Here is a 21,335-nt window from a genome sequence, read left to right as displayed (position 1 = left end):
GCGTTGATCTCGAGGCGTTGATCTCGAGGCGTTGATCTCGAGGCGTTGAACTCGAGGCGGTGAACTCGAGGCGTTTCACTCGAGGCGTTTCACTCGAGGCGTTGATCTCGAGGCGTTGATCTCTAGGCGTTGATCTCTAGGCGTTGATCTCGAGACGTTTCACTAGGCGTTGAACTCGAGACGTTTCACTAGGCGTTGAACTCGAGACGTTGATCTCGAGACGTTTCACTAGAGGCGTTGATCTCTAGGCGTTGAACTCGAGACGTTGATCTCGAGACGTTGATCTCGAGACGTTGATCTCGAGGCGTTGAACTCGAGGCGTTTCACTCGAGGCGTTGATCTCGAGGCGTTGAACTCGAGACGTTTCACTAGGCGTTGAACTCGAGACGTTGATCTCGAGACGTTTCACTAGAGGCGTTGATCTCTAGGCGTTGAACTCGAGACGTTGATCTCGAGACGTTGATCTCGAGACGTTGCTCTCGAGGCGTTGAACTCGAGGCGTTTCACTCGAGGCGTTGATCTCGAGGCGTTGAACTCGAGGCGTTGATCTCGAGGCGTTTCACCCGAGGCGTTGATCTCGAGGCGGTGAACTCGAGGAGTTTCACTCGAGGCGTTGATCTCGAGGCGTTGAACTCGAGGCGTTGATCTCGAGGCGTTGATCTCGAGGCGTTGATCTCGAGGCGTTGAACTCGAGGCGTTGATCTCGAGGCGTTGAACTCGAGGCGTTGATCTCGAGGCGTCGAACTCGAGGCGTCGATCTCGAGGCGTTGATCTCGAGGCGTTTCACTTGAGGCGTTGATCTCGAGGCGTTGATCTCGAGGCGTTGAACTCGAGGCGTTGATCTCGAGGCGTTGAACTCGAGGCGTTGATCTCGTAATGCACCCTACAAGCTAGCCTAGCCAACGTTAGCTAGTTAAATGTCCAATGTTGAGACCGTTAAGATCTGGTGAAATGACCACGGTGGCGCCATGGAGACGATCTCACATGTTAGCCGTGGTCGCCGGCGCTCGACCCGATCAGCTCCAGTAACTTCTGTTGAAGAACGCTGAAGCTACCCAGCGAGCGCGTTATGCTATCGTCCCCGAGAGGCAATCAGCACGAGCATCATGAGGTCAGATGTTCTTTAGATGAAGGATTCCGGTGCCAAGGGCCCGACAGACGGGATCCGACCCGGGGCCCGGCGGCCGGGATCCGACCTGGAGCCCGGCGGCCGGGATCCGACCTGGGGCCCGACAGACGGGATCCGACCCGGGGCCCAACGGACAGGAGCTGTGCAGTTTCTTTAATATAATAGAAACTAAAAAGGCATTGAAACTATGTTGCTTACATAAACAAATTCTTTGACGGTGACAGGTACGGCTCTTATTAAATCTCAATTCTACGACTGAGCAGTCAGGGTGAGGTCAGAGCCAAGAGTTGCACAGAGTTCCTGATTATCTTCCCTGTGTGGATGTGTCATCTTCTGGCCGAGGTCCAGAAGTGTTTGTACCTACAGTATCTGTGCTTCTTATCCAGCAGTCAGTATGTTCCAAAACATGTGGGTGAGCATGCGTATGAGCTGTTCTCTCTGGTCAGAGCCCGAAAACGGAATCGAGCCATAGAAGGACACAAGGTTTGGTGCTTCGGGGCCTTAATGCAAAGTGAGGGACATGGGGTACTATGTATGTATTTTTATATTCTTAACAGGCTCTTCGTCAAGGCTGAGAAGTGCCGATTCCACTCTGCCTCTGTCGACTACCTGGGTTTCATCGTGGAGAAGGGGCAGACTCAGGCCGACCCCCGCAAGATCAAGGCTGTGGTGGACTGGCCGACCCCCACATCGCGAAAGGAGTTGCAGAGCTTCCTCGGATTCGTGAACTTCGACAGAAGGTTCATCCGAAACTACAGCGTTGTGGCAGAACCTCTCACCAGGCTGACCTCTCCCTCCCAGCCGTTCATCTGGTCCCCAGCTAGCGACGCCGCATTTCTGTCCCTTAAGGGGAGGTTCACCAGCGCCCCAGTTCTGCTCCACCCCGACCCAAAGAGGCAGTTCATTGTGGAGGTAGACGCCTCAGACACCGGGTTGGGGGCGGTCCTCTCCCAACGGGCGGTGGCGGATCAAAAGGTACACCCCTGTGCGTTCTTCTCTCAACGTTTTCTTCCCGCAGAGGAGAACTACGACATCGGGAATCGGGAGTTGCTGGCAGTGGTAGCTGCTCTGGAGGAGTGGCGCCATTGGCTGGAGGGGGCGGAGCAGCCATTCACCATCTGGACAGACCATAAGAACTTGACATTCATCCAGGCGACCAAGCGTCTCAATGGGCGACAGGCTCGTTGGGCTGGCTTCCTCAGTCGATTCGATTTCTCCCTGACCTATCGTCCCGGTTCCCGCAACATTAAGGCGGATGCCCTGTCCCGACTACACCAAGGGAGGCGGACCACTGAGCAGTCGGTTCCCATCGTCCCCGAGGCCAAGGTGGTTGGCGTGGTGGCCTGGGGCATTGAGACCGTTGTGAGAAAGGCGTTGTGCTCCCATCCTGCTCCAAGTGGCGTGACCCCGTGCCGGCTGTTCGTCCCGGAACCTGTCATATCCCGGATGCTTCAGTGGGGCCACACCAGCCAGTTTGCCTGCCATCCCGGGGTTTACCGCACCTTCACCTTCCTGGCTCGGCGTTTCTGGTGGCCTACTATGAGGAGAGAGGTGAAGGACTTTGTGCTGGCCTGCCCCGTTTGTGCCCGCAGCAAGGCCTCTCACCGGGCACCCGCCGGGCTACTGCAACCCCTTCCTGTTCCTAGCCGCCCCTGGTCCCACGTGGCTTTGGACTTTGTGTCTGGACTACCGTCCTCCCAGGGTAAGACGGTGATACTGACGGTAGTGGATCGGTTCAGTAAGGGGGTGCACCTGGTGGCCCTCCCCAAGCTCCCTTCGGCGTCAGAGACGGCGGACCTCCTGATGAGCCAGGTGTTCCGGCTCCATGGTCTCCCCCAGGATGTCGTCTGGGATCGAGGACCCCAGTTCACATCCCAGATATGGCGAGCATTCTTCAAGGGGTTGGGTGCCTCTGTCAGTCTCACCTCTGGTTATCACCCACAGACTAACGGGCAGACGAAGAGGATGAACCAGAGCGTGGAGTCGGCACTCCGCTGTGTGGCTGCCAGGAACCCATCCTCCTGGAGTCGGTTCCTTCCCCGGGTCGAGTACTCCATCAACTCCCTGGTCAGCTCTGCCACGGGTCTCTCCCCCTTCGAGGTATCTCTGGGGTACCAGCCACCGCTGTTTTCTGCACAGCAACCAGAGGTGGCAGTTCCCTCCGTGCAGACCCATCTGGACAGATGTCGTCGCATCTGGGAGGTCACCAGAGCCGCCCTACTCCAAGCGGCTGAACGTGGCCGCCGGGGGGCCAACCGTCGCCAGAACCCAGCTCCAACATACCACACGGGGCAGAGGGTTTGGCTGTCCGCCAAGGATCTTCCCCTCCAGTCGGCCACCAAGAAGCTGGGTCCCCATTTCGTGGGCCCTTTTGAGATCACGAGGGTGCTCAGCCCTGCGGCAGTGAGGATGAGACTTCCGTCTTCCATGCACATACATCCCGTGTTCCACGTATCGAGGATTAAGCCCGTCTCCCTCAGTCCCCTGATGCCTCCTGCCCCTGATCCACCTCCACCTACAATCGTAGACGGGCACCCTCAGTGGAGGGTCCGCCAACTGATGGACGTTCGGCGTCGAGGTCGAGGGTACCAGTTCCTGGTGGACTGGGAGGGCTATGGCCCGGAGGAACGTAGCTGGGTGTCCCGCCAGCTCATCATGGACCCAGGGCTTCTGACCGACTTTTATCAGGCCCATCCCGACAAGCCTGGCAAGTCGCCAGGTGGCTCCCGTAGAGGGGAGGGTATTGTTAGGACTCAGCCAGCCGGGGTCCCACCTCAGCCCGAGACACCCGGTACCTCGGAGCGCGCTGTTAGAGTTGCGCACCCGGCCACTCTGCTAACGTCGCAGCTGTAGCTCGTTACACAGGGAGTTAAATAGAAGGACTGCCAGTAGCTCGCTGCGAGTTCGTTCTAGAAGCTCAAGAGGAGAGGTCACACAACCCTGGAGTTTTTTGTATCAGAGTTTTTGTTTCGTATGGATCATCAGTGATGAACGTTTTTCCCGTGGATTATTCGACAGTGAGTTTTTGTTTGCTTGTTTTTTCCACTGCCAATTAAGGAGGCAGTTTTCTTTTGTTTCTCGGAACTTTCCGCTCCCTTGGTTTTTTCAAATAAACTACGCCCTGTTTTTTGGCTAAACATTAATACTTTCTGTTGTCGTGCACTTGGGGTCGAAGACAATCCTTAACAGTAACAAATCGAATATAAATGTAATACTTATTTGGTGTAATGGCCGAGCTAATGGAATGAGGTATCGAGCCTCTCAGCTTCTCTGTGGCCTCCTTCACTCCCTTTCTGCATCAAGCATCTCCTTTCCTCCCTCCCTACCCTTCAAAGCTGCTCCATGTGCATCCCAGACCTCCAGCTTCACCTCTACGTGTCCACAGAGCGGGGATCCCCACCGGAGGGTCAACAAGTTGTTTTGGGAACATTTCATACGGAGCAGGTCTTTGTATTTAAAACAGTAATGTGGAGGGACAACATTCCCCCACACGGAGAGCGCTGGAACAACCTCGTCAACAGGAAGGGACCCGGGGAGAGCCTCTGGGTGGGCACCAGCAGCAGCTCATAGCATAGAACTGGGACTGAATCCAGCAGCCACGGTCCAGATGTTCCCTTCATACATGGAGAGAGCCAAGACTCCAGGAACATGCCAAGAACACGCCAAGAACACAGATTAGTGGACCTGAACACATGTACAGAGGGGGGGGGGGGAGCTCAGCATCTCACAGCATGTCAAACAATTCAATTCAGTGTAGCCCAATATACATCACACATTACAAACTCCCCTCAGAGGGCGCTGCAACCACATAGACATCCCTGACCTTTAACCTTTGACCCAGGACCTCACATCAGATCAGGAACAGCTCCCAAGAATTAGGAAAAAGGGTTCAGAACCAGGGTACTGGAAAGGAGGCTCCGACCGCTGGTCTAACCTCAGGTTCAAGACCAGCAGTGCGGATTCCATCCCGGTCGTGGAACTGGGTCCCGCTCTTCACCCTCGCAAGGGTCCTGGAGGGGTCCTGGGAGCCCAACCAGTCTACATGTGCTTTGTGCACTTGGAGAAGGCTTTGGACCGGGTCCCTTGGGAATTGTTGTGGGGGGTGCTGCGGGGGTCTGGGGTTCCGGACCCGTTGCTACGGGCTATCCGGTCTCTGTACCCTGCAGTAGGAGCTGTGTTCGCATCCTCGGCAGTAAGTCAGACACGTTCCCGGTGGTGTTGGTCTCACCAGGGCTGCCCTTCATCACCGGTCCTGTTTGTGATTTTCATGGACAGGATATCTAGGCGCAGCCTGGGGGTGGAGCAGGTCCGATTTGGGGGTCTCAGTGATCGCCTCTCTGCTGTTTGCAGACTATTGTCCTCAGACCGTGACCTCCGGCACTCACTGGGGCGTTTTGCAGCCGAGTGTGAAGCGGCGGGGATGAGAGGCAGCACCTCCACATCTGAGGCCATGGTGCTCTGCCGGAAACCGGTGGACTGATCCTCCAGGTGGGACAGAGTGCCCCAAGCGAAGGAGTTCAAGCATCTCGGGGTCTTGTTCACGAGTGAGGGTCAGATGGAGCCGGAGATCGACTGGCGGATCGGTGCGGCTGCAGCAGTAAAACAGGCGCTGTACCGGACCGTCTGGTCGGTCTACGTTCCAATCCTCACCGATGGTCACGAACTCTGGGTAGTGACCGAAAGAACGAGGTCGCGAATACAAGCGCCCGAGATGAGTTTCCTCCGTAGGGTGGCCGGGCTCAGCCTGAGGGATAGAGTACGGAGCTCGGACATCAGGAGGGAGCTTGGAGTCGAGCCGCTACTCCTTCACATCAAAAGCTGAGGTGGTTCGGGCATCTGATTCGGATGCCTCCTGGACGCCTCCCGTTAGAGGTTTTCCAGGCACGTCCTACTGGGAGGAGACCCCGGGGAAGACCCAGGACACGCTGGAGGGATTACATCTCCCGGCTGGCCTGGGAACGCCTCGGGATCCCCCAGAATGAGCTGGAAAATGTTGCGGGCGAGAGGGAAGTCTGGGTCGACCTGCTGGGTCTGCTGCCCCCAAGACCCGACCCAATAAGCGGATGAGAATGGATGGTTCAGAACCCTTCAGGAGAGAACAGAGGAGGATCCCCCTCCAGGATGGATAGAACAATAGATGTCATGTGACCAGATGAACAATAGATATCATGTGACCAGATGAACAAGAGATGTCATGTGACCAGATGAACAATAGATGTCATGTGACCAGATGAACAATAGAGGTCATGTGACCAGATGAACAATAGATGTCATGTGACCAGATGAACAATATATGTCATGTGACCAGATGAACAATAGATGTCATGAGACCAGATGAACAATAGATGTCATGTGACCAGATGAACAATAGATGTCATGTGACTAGATGAACAATAGATGTCATGTGACTAGATGAACAATAGATGTCATGTGACCAGATGAACAATAGATGTCATGTGACCAGATGAACAATAGATGTCATGTGACCAGATGAACAATAGATGCCATGTGACCAGGTGAACAATAGATGTCATTTGACTAGATGAACAATAGATGTCATGTGACAAGATGATCAATAGATGTCATGTGACCAGATGAACAATAGATGTCATGTGACCAGATGAACAATAGATGTCATGTGACTAGATGAACAATAGATGCCATGTGACCAGATGAACAATAGATGTCATGTGACCAGATGAACAATAGGTGTCATGTGACCAGATGAACAATAGATGTCATGTGACTAGATGAACAATAGATGTCATGTGACCAGATGAACAATAGATGTCATGTGACTAGATGAACAATAGATGTCATGTGAATAGGTGAACAATAGAGGTCATGTGACCAGATGATCAATAGATGTCATGTGACGAGATGAACAATAGATGTCATGTGACGAGATGAACAATAGATGTCATGTGACTAGATGAACAATAGATGTCATGTGAACAGGTGAACAATAGATGTCATGTGACCAGATGAACAATAGATGTCATGTGACCAGATGAACAATAGACGTCATGTGACCAGATGAACAATAGATGTCATGTGAACAGATGAACAATAGATGTCATGTGACCAGATGAACAATAGATGTCATGTGACCAGATGAACAATAGATGTCATGTGACCAGATGAACAATAGATGATGTGACCAGATGAACAATAGATGTCATGTGACCAGATGAACAATAGATGTCATGTGACCAGATGAACAATAGATGTCATGTGACCAGATGAACAATAGATGTCATGTGACCAGATGAACAATAGATGTCATGTGACCAGATGAACAATAGATGTCATGTGACTAGATGAACAATAGATGTCATGTGACTAGATGAACAATAGATGTCATGTGACCAGATGAACAATAGATGTCATGTGACCAGATGAACAATAGATGTCATGTGACCAGATGAACAATAGATGTCATGTGACCAGATGAACAATAGATGTCATGTGACCAGATGAACAATAGATGTCATGTGACCAGATGAACAATAGATGTCATGTGACCAGATGAACAATAGATGTCATGTGACCAGATGAACAATAGATGTCATGTGACCAGATGAACAATAGATGTCATGTGACCAGATGAACAATAGATGTCATGTGACGAGATGAACAATAGATGTCATGTGACTAGATGAACAATAGATGTCATGTGAACAGGTGAACAATAGAGGTCATGTGAACAGGTGAACAATAGATGTCATGTGACCAGATGAACAATAGATGTCATGTGACCAGATGAACAATAGATGTCATGTGACCAGATGAACAATAGATGTCATGTGACCAGATGAACAATAGATGTCATGTGAGATGAACAATAGATGTCATGTGACCAGATGAACAATAGATGTCATGTGACCAGATGAACAATAGATGTCATGTGACCAGATGAACAATAGATGTCATGTGACCAGATGAACAATAAGTGTCATGTGACCAGATGAACAATAGATGTCATGTGACCAGATGAACAATAGATGTCATGTGACCAGATGAACAATAGATGTCATGTGACCAGATGAACAATAGATGTCATGTGACCAGATGAACAATAGATGTCATGTGACCAGATGAACAATAGATGTCATGTGACCAGATGAACAATAGATGTCATGTGACCAGATGAACAATAGATGTCATGTGACCAGATGAACAATAGATGTCATGTGACCAGATGAACAATAGATGTCATGTGACCAGATGAACAATAGATGTCATGTGACCAGATGAACAATAGATGTCATGTGACCAGATGAACAATAGATGTCATGTGACCAGATGAACAATAGATGTCATGTGACCAGATGAACAATAGATGTCATGTGACCAGATGAACAATAGATGTCATGTGACCAGATGAACAATAGATGTCATGACCAGATGAACAATAGATGTCATGTGACCAGATGAACAATAGATGTCATGTGACCAGATGAACAATAGATGTCATGTGACCAGATGAACAATAGATGTCATGTGACCAGATGAACAATAGATGTCATGTGACCAGATGAACAATAGATGTCATGTGACCAGATGAACAATAGATGTCATGTGACCAGATGAACAATAGATGTCATGTGACCAGATGAACAATAGATGTCATGTGACCAGATGAACAATAGATGTCATGGGACCAGATGAACAATAGATGTCATGTGACCAGATGAACAATAGATGTCATGTGACCAGATGAACAATAGATGTCATGTGACCAGATGAACAATAGATGTCATGTGACCAGATGAACAATAGATGTCATGTGACCAGATGAACAATAGATGTCATGTGACCAGATGAACAATAGATGTCATGTGACCAGATGAACAATAGATGTCATGTGACCAGATGAACAATAGATGTCATGTGACCAGATGAACAATAGATGTCATGTGACCAGATGAACAATAGATGTCATGTGACCAGATGAACAATAGATGTCATGTGACCAGATGAACAATAGATGTCATGTGACCAGATGAACAATAGATGTCATGTGACCAGATGAACAATAGATGTCATGTGACCAGATGAACAATAGATGTCATGTGACCAGATGAACAATAGATGTCATGTGACCAGATGAACAATAGATGTCATGTGACCAGATGAACAATAGATGTCATGTGACCAGATGAACAATAGATGTCATGTGACCAGATGAACAATAGATGTCATGTGACCAGATGAACAATAGATGTCATGTGACCAGATGAACAATAGATGTCATGTGACCAGATGAACAATAGATGTCATGTGACCAGATGAACAATAGATGTCATGTGACCAGATGAACAATAGATGTCATGTGACCAGATGAACAATAGATGTCATGTGACCAGATGAACAATAGATGTCATGTGACCAGATGAACAATAGATGTCATGTGACCAGATGAACAATAGATGTCATGTGACCAGATGAACAATAGATGTCATGTGACCAGATGAACAATAGATGTCATGTGACCAGATGAACAATAGATGTCATGTGACCAGATGAACAATAGATGTCATGTGACCAGATGAACAATAGATGTCATGTGACCAGATGAACAATAGATGTCATGTGACCAGATGAACAATAGATGTCATGTGAACAGGTGAACAATAGATGTCATGTGACCAGATGAACAATAGATGTCATGTGACCAGATGAACAATAGATGTCATGTGACCAGATGAACAATAGATGTCATGTGACCAGATGAACAATAGATGTCATGTGAACAGATGAACAATAGATGTCATGTGACCAGATGAACAATAGATGTCATGTGACCAGATGAACAATAGATGTCATGTGACCAGATGAACAATAGATGTCATGTGACCAGATGAACAATAGATGTCATGTGACCAGATGAACAATAGATGTCATGTGACCAGATGAACAATAGATGTCATGTGACCAGATGAACAATAGATGTCATGTGACCAGATGAACAATAGATGTCATGTGACCAGATGAACAATAGATGTCATGTGACCAGATGAACAATAGATGTCATGTGACCAGATGAACAATAGATGTCATGTGACCAGATGAACAATAGATGTCATGTGACCAGATGAACAATAGATGTCATGTGACCAGATGAACAATAGATGTCATGTGACCAGATGAACAATAGATGTCATGTGACCAGATGAACAATAGATGTCATGTGACCAGATGAACAATAGATGTCATGTGAACAGATGAACAATAGATGTCATGTGACCAGATGAACAATAGATGTCATGTGACCAGATGAACAATAGATGTCATGTGACCAGATGAACAATAGATGTCATGTGACCAGATGAACAATAGATGTCATGTGACCAGATGAACAATAGATGTCATGTGACCAGATGAACAATAGATGTCATGTGACCAGATGAACAATAGATGTCATGTGACCAGATGAACAATAGATGTCATGTGACCAGATGAACAATAGATGTCATGTGACCAGATGAACAATAGATGTCATGTGACCAGATGAACAATAGATGTCATGTGACCAGATGAACAATAGATGTCATGTGACCAGATGAACAATAGATGTCATGTGACCAGATGAACAATAGATGTCATGTGACCAGATGAACAATAGATGTCATGTGACCAGATGAACAATAGATGTCATGTGACCAGATGAACAATAGATGTCATGTGACCAGATGAACAATAGATGTCATGTGACCAGATGAACAATAGATGTCATGTGACCAGATGAACAATAGATGTCATGTGACCAGATGAACAATAGATGTCATGTGACCAGATGAACAATAGATGTCATGTGACCAGATGAACAATAGATGTCATGTGACCAGATGAACAATAGATGTCATGTGACCAGATGAACAATAGATGTCATGTGACCAGATGAACAATAGATGTCATGTGACCAGATGAACAATAGATGTCATGTGACCAGATGAACAATAGATGTCATGTGACCAGATGAACAATAGATGTCATGTGACCAGATGAACAATAGATGTCATGTGACCAGATGAACAATAGATGTCATGTGACCAGATGAACAATAGATGTCATGTGACCAGATGAACAATAGATGTCATGTGACCAGATGAACAATAGATGTCATGTGACCAGATGAACAATAGATGTCATGTGACCAGATGAACAATAGATGTCATGTGACCAGATGAACAATAGATGTCATGTGACCAGATGAACAATAGATGTCATGTGACCAGATGAACAATAGATGTCATGTGACCAGATGAACAATAGATGTCATGTGACCAGATGAACAATAGATGTCATGTGACCAGATGAACAATAGATGTCATGTGACCAGATGAACAATAGATGTCATGTGACCAGATGAACAATAGATGTCATGTGACCAGATGAACAATAGATGTCATGACCAGATGAACAATAGATGTCATGTGACAGATGAACAATAGATGTCATGTGACCAGATGAACAATAGATGTCATGTGACCAGATGAACAATAGATGTCATGTGACCAGATGAACAATAGATGTCATGTGACCAGATGAACAATAGATGTCATGTGACCAGATGAACAATAGATGTCATGTGACGATGAACAATAGATGTCATGTGACCAGATGAACAATAGATGTCATGTGACCAGATGAACAATAGATGTCATGTGACCAGATGAACAATAGATGTCATGTGACCAGATGAACAATAGATGTCATGTGACCAGGTGAACAATAGATGTCATGTGACCAGATGAACAATAGATGTCATGTGACCAGATGAACAATAGATGTCATGTGACCAGATGAACAATAGATGTCATGTGACGATGAACAATAGATGTCGTGACCAGATGAACAGTAGATGTCATGTGACCAGATGAACAATAGATGTCATGTGACCAGATGAACAATAGAGGTCATGTGACCAGATGAACAATAGAGTCATGTGACCAGATGAACAATAGATGTCATGAGACCAGATGAACAATAGATGTCATGTGACAGGTGAACAGATGTCATGTGACCAGATGAACAATAGATGTCATGTGACGATGAACAATAGATGTCATGTGATAGACCAGATGAACAATAGATGTCATGTGACCAGATGAACAATAGATGTCATGTGACCAGATGAACAATAGATGTCATGTGACCAGATGAACAATAGATGTCATGTGACCAGATGAACAATAGATGTCGTGACCAGATGAACAATAGATGTCATGTGACCAGATGATCAATAGATGTCATGTGACCAGATGAACAATAGATGAACAATAGATGTCATGACCAGATGAACAATAGATGTCATGTGACCAGATGAACAATAGATGTCATGTGAACAATAGATGTTAGATGTCATGTGACTCAGGTGGACAATAGATGTCATGTGACCAGATGAACAATAGATGTCATGTGACCAGATGAACAATAGATGTCATGTGACCAGATGAACAATAGATGTCATGTGACCAGATGAACAATAGATGTCATGTGAACAGGTGAACAATAGATGTCATGTGACCAGATGAACAATAGATGTCATGTGACTCGATGAACAATAGATGTCATGTGACCACAATAGATGTCACACAGATGAACAATATGTGACCAGATGAACAATAGATGTCATGTGACCAGATGAACAATAGATGTCATGTGAACAGGTGAACTAGATGTCATGTGAACAGATGTGAACAATAGATGTCATGTGACCAGATGAACAATAGATGTCATGTGACCAGATGAACAATAGATGTCATGTGACCAGATGAACAATAGATGTCATGTGACCAGATGGACAATAGATGTCATGTGACCAGATGAACAATAGATGTCATGTGACGAGATGAACAATAGATGTCATGTGAACAGGTGAACAATAGAGGTCATGTGACCAGATGAACAATAGATGTCATGTGACCAGATGAACAATAGATGTCATGTGACCAGATGAACAATAGATGTCATGTGACCAGATGAACAATAGATGTCATGTGACCAGGTGAACAATAGATGTCATGTGACCAGATGAACAATAGATGTCATGTGACCAGATGAACAATAGATGTCATGTGACCAGATGAACAATAGATGTCATGTGACCAGATGAACAATAGATGTCATGACCAGATGAACAATAGATGTCATGTGACCAGATGAACAATAGATGTCATGTGACCAGATGAACAATAGATGTCATGTGACCAGATGAACAATAGATGTCATGTGACCAGATGAACAATAGATGTCATGTGACCAGATGAACAATAGATGTCATGTGACCAGATGAACAATAGATGTCATGTGACCAGATGAACAATAGATGTCATGTGACCAGATGAACAATAGATGTCATGTGACCAGATGAACAATAGATGTCATGTGACCAGATGAACAATAGATGTCATGTGACCAGATGAACAATAGATGTCATGTGACCAGGTGAACAATAGATGTCATGTGACCAGATGAACAATAGATGTCATGTGACCAGATGAACAATAGATGTCATGTGACCAGATGAACAATAGATGTCATGTGACCAGGTGAACAATAGATGTCATGTGACCAGATGAACAATAGATGTCATGTGAACAGAGGTGAACAATAGATGTCATGTGACCAGGTGAACAATAGATGTCATGTGACCAGATGAACAATAGATGTCATGTGACCAGATGAACAATAGATGTCATGTGACCAGGTGAACAATAGATGTCATGTGACCAGATGAACAATAGATGTCATGTGAGATGAACAATAGATGTCATGTGACCAGATGAACAATAGATGTCATGTGACCAGATGAACAATAGATGTCATGTGACCAGATGAACAATAGATGTCATGTGAACAGATGAACAATAGATGTCATGTGACCTGATGAACAATAGATGTCATGTGACTAGATGAACAATAGATGTCATGTGAACAGATGAACAATAGATGTCATGTGACCAGATGAACAATAGATGTCATGTGACCAGATGAACAATAGATGTCATGTGACTAGATGGACAATAGATGTCATGTGACCAGGTGAACAATAGATGTCATGAGACCAGATGAACAATATATGTCATGTGACCAGATGAACAAGAGATGTCATGTGACCAGATGAACAATAGATGTCATGTGACCAGATGAACAATAGATGTCATGTGACCAGATGAACAATAGATGTCATGTGACCAGATAAACAATAGATGTCATGTGACCAGATGAACAATAGATGTCATGTGACCAGATGAACAATAGATGTCATGTGACCAGATGAACAATAGAGTCATGTGACCAGATGAACAATAGATGTCATGTGACCAGATGAACAATAGATGTCATGTGACCAGATGAACAATAGAGGTCATGTGACTAGATGAACAATAGATGTCATGTGACCAGATGAACAATAGATGTCATGTGACCAGATGAACAATAGATGTCATGTGACCAGATGAACAATAGATGTCATGTGACCAGATGAACAATAGATGTCATGACCAGATGAACAATAGATGTCATGTGACCAGATGAACAATAGATGTCATGTGACCAGATGAACAATAGATGTCATGTGACCTGATGAACAATATATGTCATGTGACTAGATGAACAATAGATGTCATGTGAACAGGTGAACAATAGATGTCATGTGACCAGATGAACAATAGATGTCATGTGACCAGATGAACAATAGATGTCATGTGACCAGATGAACATTAGATGTCATGTGACCAGATGAACAATAGATGTCATGTGACCAGATGAACAATAGATGTCATGTGACCAGATGAACAATAGAGGTCATGTGACTAGATGAACAATAGATGTCATGTGACCAGATGAACAATAGATGTCATGTGACCAGATGAACAATAGATGTCATGTGACCTGATGAACAATATATGTCATGTGACTAGATGAACAATAGATGTCATGTGAACAGGTGAACAACATTAGTACGTGGGCCACACAGGTGGACTACATTAGTGCGTGGGCCACACAGGTGGACTACATTAGATGTCACACAGGTGGACTACATTAGATGCGTGGGCCACACAGGTGGACTACATTAGTCAGTGGGCCACACAGGTGGACTACATTAGATGCATGGGCCACACAGGTGGACTACATTAGATGCGTACACAGGTGGACTACATTAGTATGTACACACAGGTGGACTACATTAGTCATGGGCCACACAGGTGGACTACATTAGTCGTGGGCCACACAGGTGGACTACATTAGTACGTGGGCCACACAGGTGGACTACATTAGTCGTGGGCCACACAGGTGGACTACATTAGTCGTGGGCCACACAGGTGGACTACATTAGTACGTGGGCCACACAGGTGGACTACATTAGTACGTGGGCCACACAGGTGGACTACATTAACGATGGGCCACACAGGTGGACTACATTAGTCGTGGGCCACACAGGTGGACTACATTAGTAATGGGCCACACAGGTGGACTACATTAGTACGTGGGCCACACAGGTGGACTACATTAGTACGTGGGCCACACAGGTGGACTACATTGGTCGTGGGCCACACAGGTGGACTACATTAGTACGTGGGCCACAGGTGGACTACATTATGCGTGGGCCACACAGGTGGACTACATTAGTAATGGGCCACACAGGTGGACTACATTAGTAAGTGGCCACAGGTGGACTACATTAGTAAAGTGGGCCACACAGGTGGACTACATTAGTAAGTGGGCCACACAGGTGGACTACATTAGATACGTGGGCCACACAGGTGGACTACATTAGTACGTGGGCCACACAGGTGGACTACATTAGTCGTGGGCCACACAGGTGGACTACATTAGTACGTGGGCCACACAGGTGGACTACATGTGATGTGCCACACAGGTGGACTACATTAGCGTGGGCCAGGTGGACTACATTAGTCGTGGGCCACACAGGTGGACTACATTAGTACGTGGGCCACACAGGTGGACTACATTAGTGCGTGGGCCACAGGTGGACTACATTAGTACGTGGGCCACACAGGTGGACTACATTAGTGCGTACATTCAGGTGGCCACTACATTAGATGTCGTGGCCACACAGGTGGACTACATTAGTAATGGGCCACACAGGTGGACTACATTAGCATGCGTGGGCCACACAGGTGGACTACATTAGTACGTGGCCACACAGGTGGACTACATGTGGGCCACACAGGTGGACTACATTAACGTGGGCCACACAGGTGGACTACATTAGTAAGTGCCACACAGGTGGACTACATTAGTACGTGGGCCACACAGGTGGACTACATTGATACGTGTACACAGGTGGACTACATTAGTAAGTGGCCACACAGGTGGACTACATTAGTCGTGGCCACACAGGTGGACTACATTAGTCGTGGGCCACACAGGTGGACTACATAGTCACGTGCCACAGGTGGACTACATTAGTACGTGGGCCACAGGTGGACTACATTAGTAATGGGCCACACAGGTGACCACATTAGATGATGTGGCCACACAGGTGGACTACTTTAGTACGTGGGCCACCCAAGTGAACTACATTAGTGCGTGGGCCACACAGGTGGACTACATTAGTGCGTGGGCCACACAGGTGGACTACATTAGTGGGCCACACAGGTGAATTAGACGTGGGCCACACAGGTGGACTACATTAGTACGTGGGCCACACAGGTGGTCTACACTAGTAGGTGTGCCACATAGGTGGTCTACATTAGTATGCGTGGGCCACACAGGTGGACTACATTAGTACGTGGGCCACACAGGTGGACTACATTAGTCGTGGGCCACACAGGTGGACTACATTAGTACGTGGGCCACACAGGTGGACTACATTAGTACGTGGGCCACACAGGTGGACTACATTAGTAAGTGGGCCACACAGGTGGACTACATTAGTACGTGGGCCACAGGTGGACTACATTAGTACGTGGGCCACACAGGTGGACTACATTAGTACGTGGGCCACACAGGTGGACTACATTAGTACGTGGGCCACACAGGTGGACTACATTAGTACGTGGGCTACACAGGTGGACTACATTAGTACGTGGGCCACACAGGTGGACTACATTAGTAAGTGGGCCACACAGGTGGACTACATTAGTACGTGGGCCACACAGGTGGACTACATTAGTACGTGGGCCACACAGGTGGACTACATTAGTACGTGGGCCACACAGGTGGACTACATTAGTACGTGGGCCACACAGGTGGACTACATTAGTACGTGGGCCACACAGGTGGACTACATTAGTACGTGGGCCACACAGGTGGACTACATTAGTAAGTGGGCCACACAGGTGGACTACATTAGTACGTGGGCCACACAGGTGGACTACATTAGTGCGTGGGCCACACAGGTGGACTACATTAGTACGTGGGCCACACAGGTGGACTACATTAGTACGTGGGCCACACAGGTGGACTACATTAGTACGTGGGCCACACAGGTGGACTACATTAGTACGTGGCCACACAGGTGGACTACATTAGTACGTGGGCCACACAGGTGGACTACATTAGTACGTGGGCCACACAGGTGGACTACATTAGTACGTGGGCCACACAGGTGGACTACATTAGTACCATTAGCCCAACTCTTCATCAGTGCGTCTCTGCTGTCCCTCCAGACCCTGGGGGGCGTGTCCTGTGTTCTCCTGGTGCCCGTTGGCTGGATTTGTCACCGCAGTGTGAACCAGTTATTTTTGAATAGCTTGACATTCAGACAGTAACAGACGCACCGCGTGGCCGGGCCAGCGTCTAATGGTAAAGTGATGTCACCGGGCTCCGGGGTGGGGGGGGGGGGGCGGGCGTCTGGTCCCCAACAATCTGTTCTTTCATCACCGTCGCATGAGCCCGTCTCGTACGACGCTTCCAGAGTCGTGAGCGGCTCAGAGGGCACATAGAGGCCTGATGTACAGTGAGCAGGGACATTCCTATACGTCTTCATACAAAGCCCCCACATTAGGCACGGGGGGGGGGGGGGCATGGATTCAATGATTTATCCATCGAAACCCGATGACACATTTTAACAATGACGGCCAAAAGCATTCACTATATAAAAGATATTCACACGGGGCTTTCCAACCCATCGCATGACGAGAAGGAAGACCGCCCTTATCACCAGGGGCGCCTGTCCAGACCTGTTCCCACCACCAGGGGCGCCTGTCCAGACCTGTTCCCACCACCAGGGGGCGCCTGTCCAGACCTGTTCCCACCACCAGGGGCGCCTGTCCAGACCTGTTCCCACCACCAGGGGCGCCTGTCCAGACCTGTTCCCACCACCAGGGGCGCCTGTCCAGACCTGTTCCCACCACCAGGGGGCGCCTGGCCAGACCTGTTCCCACCACCAGGGGCGCCTGTCCAGACCTGTTCCCACCACCAGGGGGCGCCTGTCCAGACCTGTTCCCACCACCAGGGGGCGCCTGGCCAGACCTGTTCCCACCACCAGGGGGCGCCTGGCCAGACCTGTTCCCACCACCAGGGGCGCCTGTCCAGACCTGTTCCCACCACCAGGGGCGCCTGTCCAGACCTGTTCCCACCACCAGGGGCGCCTGTCCAGACCTGTTCCCACCACCAGGGCGCCTGTCCAGACCTGTTCCCACCACCAGGGCGCCTGTCCAGACCTGTTCCCACCACCAGGGCCTGGCCAGACCTGTTCCCACCACCAGGGCCTGTCCAGACCTGTTCCCCACCACCAGGCGCCTGTCAGACCTGTTCCCACCACCAGGGGGCGCCTGGCCAGACCTGTTCCCACCACCAGGGCGCCTGTCCAGACCTGTTCCCACCACCAGGGGCGCCTGTCCAGACCTGTTCCCACCACCAGGGGGCGCCTGGCCAGACCTGTTCCCACCACCAGGCGCCTGTCCAGACCTGTTCCCACCACCAGGGCGCCTGTCCAGACCTGTTCCCACCACCAGGGCGCCTGTCCAGACCTGTTCCCACCACCAGGCGCCTGTCCAGACCTGTTCCACCACCAGGGCGCCTGTCCAGACCTGTTCCCACCACCAGGGGCGCCTGTCCAGACCTGTTCCCACCACCAGGGGCGCCTGTCCAGACCTGTTCCCACCACCAGGGGGCGCCTGGCCAGACCTGTACCACCAGGGGCGCCTGTCCAGACCTGTTCCCACCACCAGGGGGCGCCTGGCCAGACCTGTTCCCACCACCAGGGGCGCCTGTCCAGACCTGTTCCCACCACCAGGGGCGCCTGTCCAGACCTGTTCCCACCACCAGGGGCGCCTGTCCAGACCTGTCAGTCCCGTGTCTGCTCGGCGGTTGGTGGCCGGGTTGCAGTTAAAATACGACGATGCATTCCCGACCTCGTCCGCCCTCTGGCCGGATCCACTGGGGGAACTGGGATCCACTGGGAGAACTGGAATCCACTGGGATCCACTAGGGGAACTGGGATCCACTGGGGAAACTGGGAGAACACCAAAACCACAAAAGCCCTATAAAAAGAATAACGATATAAATGTGTTTTGCTCGGTGAAATGTAACTAAACCATATTTAATACGTTATAGGAACGTTAATAATAAACGTCCCGTCACGTCATCGGAATAATGGAGAATCCACTTCAGTGAGAACAATGACTTCAGTGATCATAGATCCCCATTGGAGGCTCCATGGACTGCAGACAGCTCCACTAACAGGGGGACCTGTCTGTCTGTCTGTCTGCTTCTTTCGTCTCCAAAGACCGCCCGGTAGCTCCTCCCCCTTTACGTATGACCTTCCCTTAAGAGCGCCGGCAGCCTTTTGACCCTGAGCAGGAACACGTTGACCTCTTGAAGTGACTCCAGGAAGGGAAGACGAGAATGATTTATGAATTATTAAACCAGAACATTCACTTTAACAAACTCAACGCGAATCAGTACCGAGACCTTTATATTGTTTTTATGTGATCGTTATAATTAATGTTGAGTTTCATTTCTATGGGATGTTTTCTTGGTGATATAAATGTAAATAAAACAACTGACTGGAGGTCGTCTCGTTCTCCGGGATGTTCATGAAGTTCAGATCCAGATGTCTGACAGACGATTTTAGAAATCTGTGCACTTGTTCCTCAGAGATCGTTCCACATTCTTCCCAAACATGCGGCTCCTGTTCTTTTCTTGTTTTTGTTCGTTTCATCCTCCAGATGCAGCGAGGCGACCCAGCATGCACCGGGAGAGTCGGAGCGTCTGCACCCACCAGACCTGTGAGAAATAAAGTTTCATTCAAATTTGATTACCAGGAAACCAATTTTTTTTAAATGCACACCAAAACAATGCAGCTGTTGTGGGCGGAGCCAGAACAACCAGCGGAGAGCAGACCGTGGCGCTCGTAGCTCGTAGCTAGCTTAACCATGGTTATAATGGCTCATGTATTATTCGTTGTCTACTTTCCTGAATGCAAGGTGACGGACTGACCTGAGGTGTTCAGGGGCACCGCCCCCCACCAGTCCTCTGGGATGGATTCTGGTTCTTCACTTCCTCATTCCAGGGAGCATTTCCATTGGCTGGAATATGTTTTTAATTCTTCTCGGTGTCCCGAACGTTTGTTTCTTCTTTTTCTCAAAAATTCTTCCGCATTCACAATCTGACTGAAGTTTTCGACCCCAGAGCCAAAATTCTTTCTGTAATTCCCTAAAAAGAACTCCCCGCATGGCGCGTCTCGGCCCGCAGCTCGTTGTCACGGAGACGACCAGCGGACTGAAGATGGACGACATGCGTCTTCAGCTTTACTGCTGCTCTGTGATTGGAGCATCCTCAACATGTTCGTGTGTTTGGTGGCGGGTCGTTGTGACCGACAACATGACGCTGACCGCTGCAGGAACACAAACAACCGCGGAATGTGTTTCTGGGAGGAGCCAACCGTTCCAGATGCTCCTTCATTGATACTCAACAGCAGACGTGTGCTAAGCTACGCTGTGTGCTAAGCTACAACGCATGCTAAGCTACGCCGTGTGCTAAGCTACGTTGTGTGCTAGGCTACGCCGCGTGGTGCTAGCAGCCGGTCGGCGGAGACGACCGCCGGCTGTGTTCATTAGCATAGTTCACGCTTTTGGGTTGTTCTGAGGCATCGTACGAGCCACATGTGATACATGCATGACCTCTCTGTGTCCACTGGGTGGCGCTGCTGTGCGTCCAGAGCACAGCTACCTCCATCAGGTGGTGGAGGTTCTGCTCGGTCCACCGGATCGTAGATGAATGA

The 21,335-nt window shown here is 48.5% G+C and overlaps 1 protein-coding gene across 1 annotated transcript; it reads left to right on the top strand.

Annotated features, from left to right (window-relative positions):
* Positions 1-4,594: 4,594 nt before the first annotated feature.
* On the top strand, positions 4,595-20,344 carry LOC130194902 (basic proline-rich protein-like). Its single transcript, XM_056416110.1, has 3 exons — positions 4,595-4,675; positions 18,305-19,419; positions 20,281-20,344. The coding sequence occupies exons 1-3, from the start codon at positions 4,595-4,597 to the stop codon at positions 20,342-20,344; spliced, it is 1,260 nt and encodes a 419-aa protein (XP_056272085.1).
* Positions 20,345-21,335: the final 991 nt, after the last annotated feature.

The sequence above is a fragment of the Pseudoliparis swirei genome, chromosome 6 (assembly GCF_029220125.1).
Source record: "Pseudoliparis swirei isolate HS2019 ecotype Mariana Trench chromosome 6, NWPU_hadal_v1, whole genome shotgun sequence".
Lineage (NCBI taxonomy): Eukaryota > Metazoa > Chordata > Actinopteri > Perciformes > Liparidae > Pseudoliparis > Pseudoliparis swirei.
This window is presented reverse-complemented; position numbering and strand designations above follow the sequence as displayed.

What these genes read in the sequence shown, in the direction of transcription:
- LOC130194902 (XM_056416110.1), top strand. Translation starts at nt 4,595, where the DNA reads ATGTGGAGGGACAACATTCCCCCACACGGAGAGCGCTGGAACAACCTC. An exon ending in GACCCGGGGAGAGCCTCTGG is followed by an intron (nt 4,676 to 18,304) that starts GTGGGCACCAGC and finishes TCCCACCACCAG; the next exon opens with GGGCGCCTGTCCAGACCTGT. An exon ending in AGTCCCGTGTCTGCTCGGCG is followed by an intron (nt 19,420 to 20,280) that starts GTTGGTGGCCGG and finishes TTCATCCTCCAG; the next exon opens with ATGCAGCGAGGCGACCCAGC.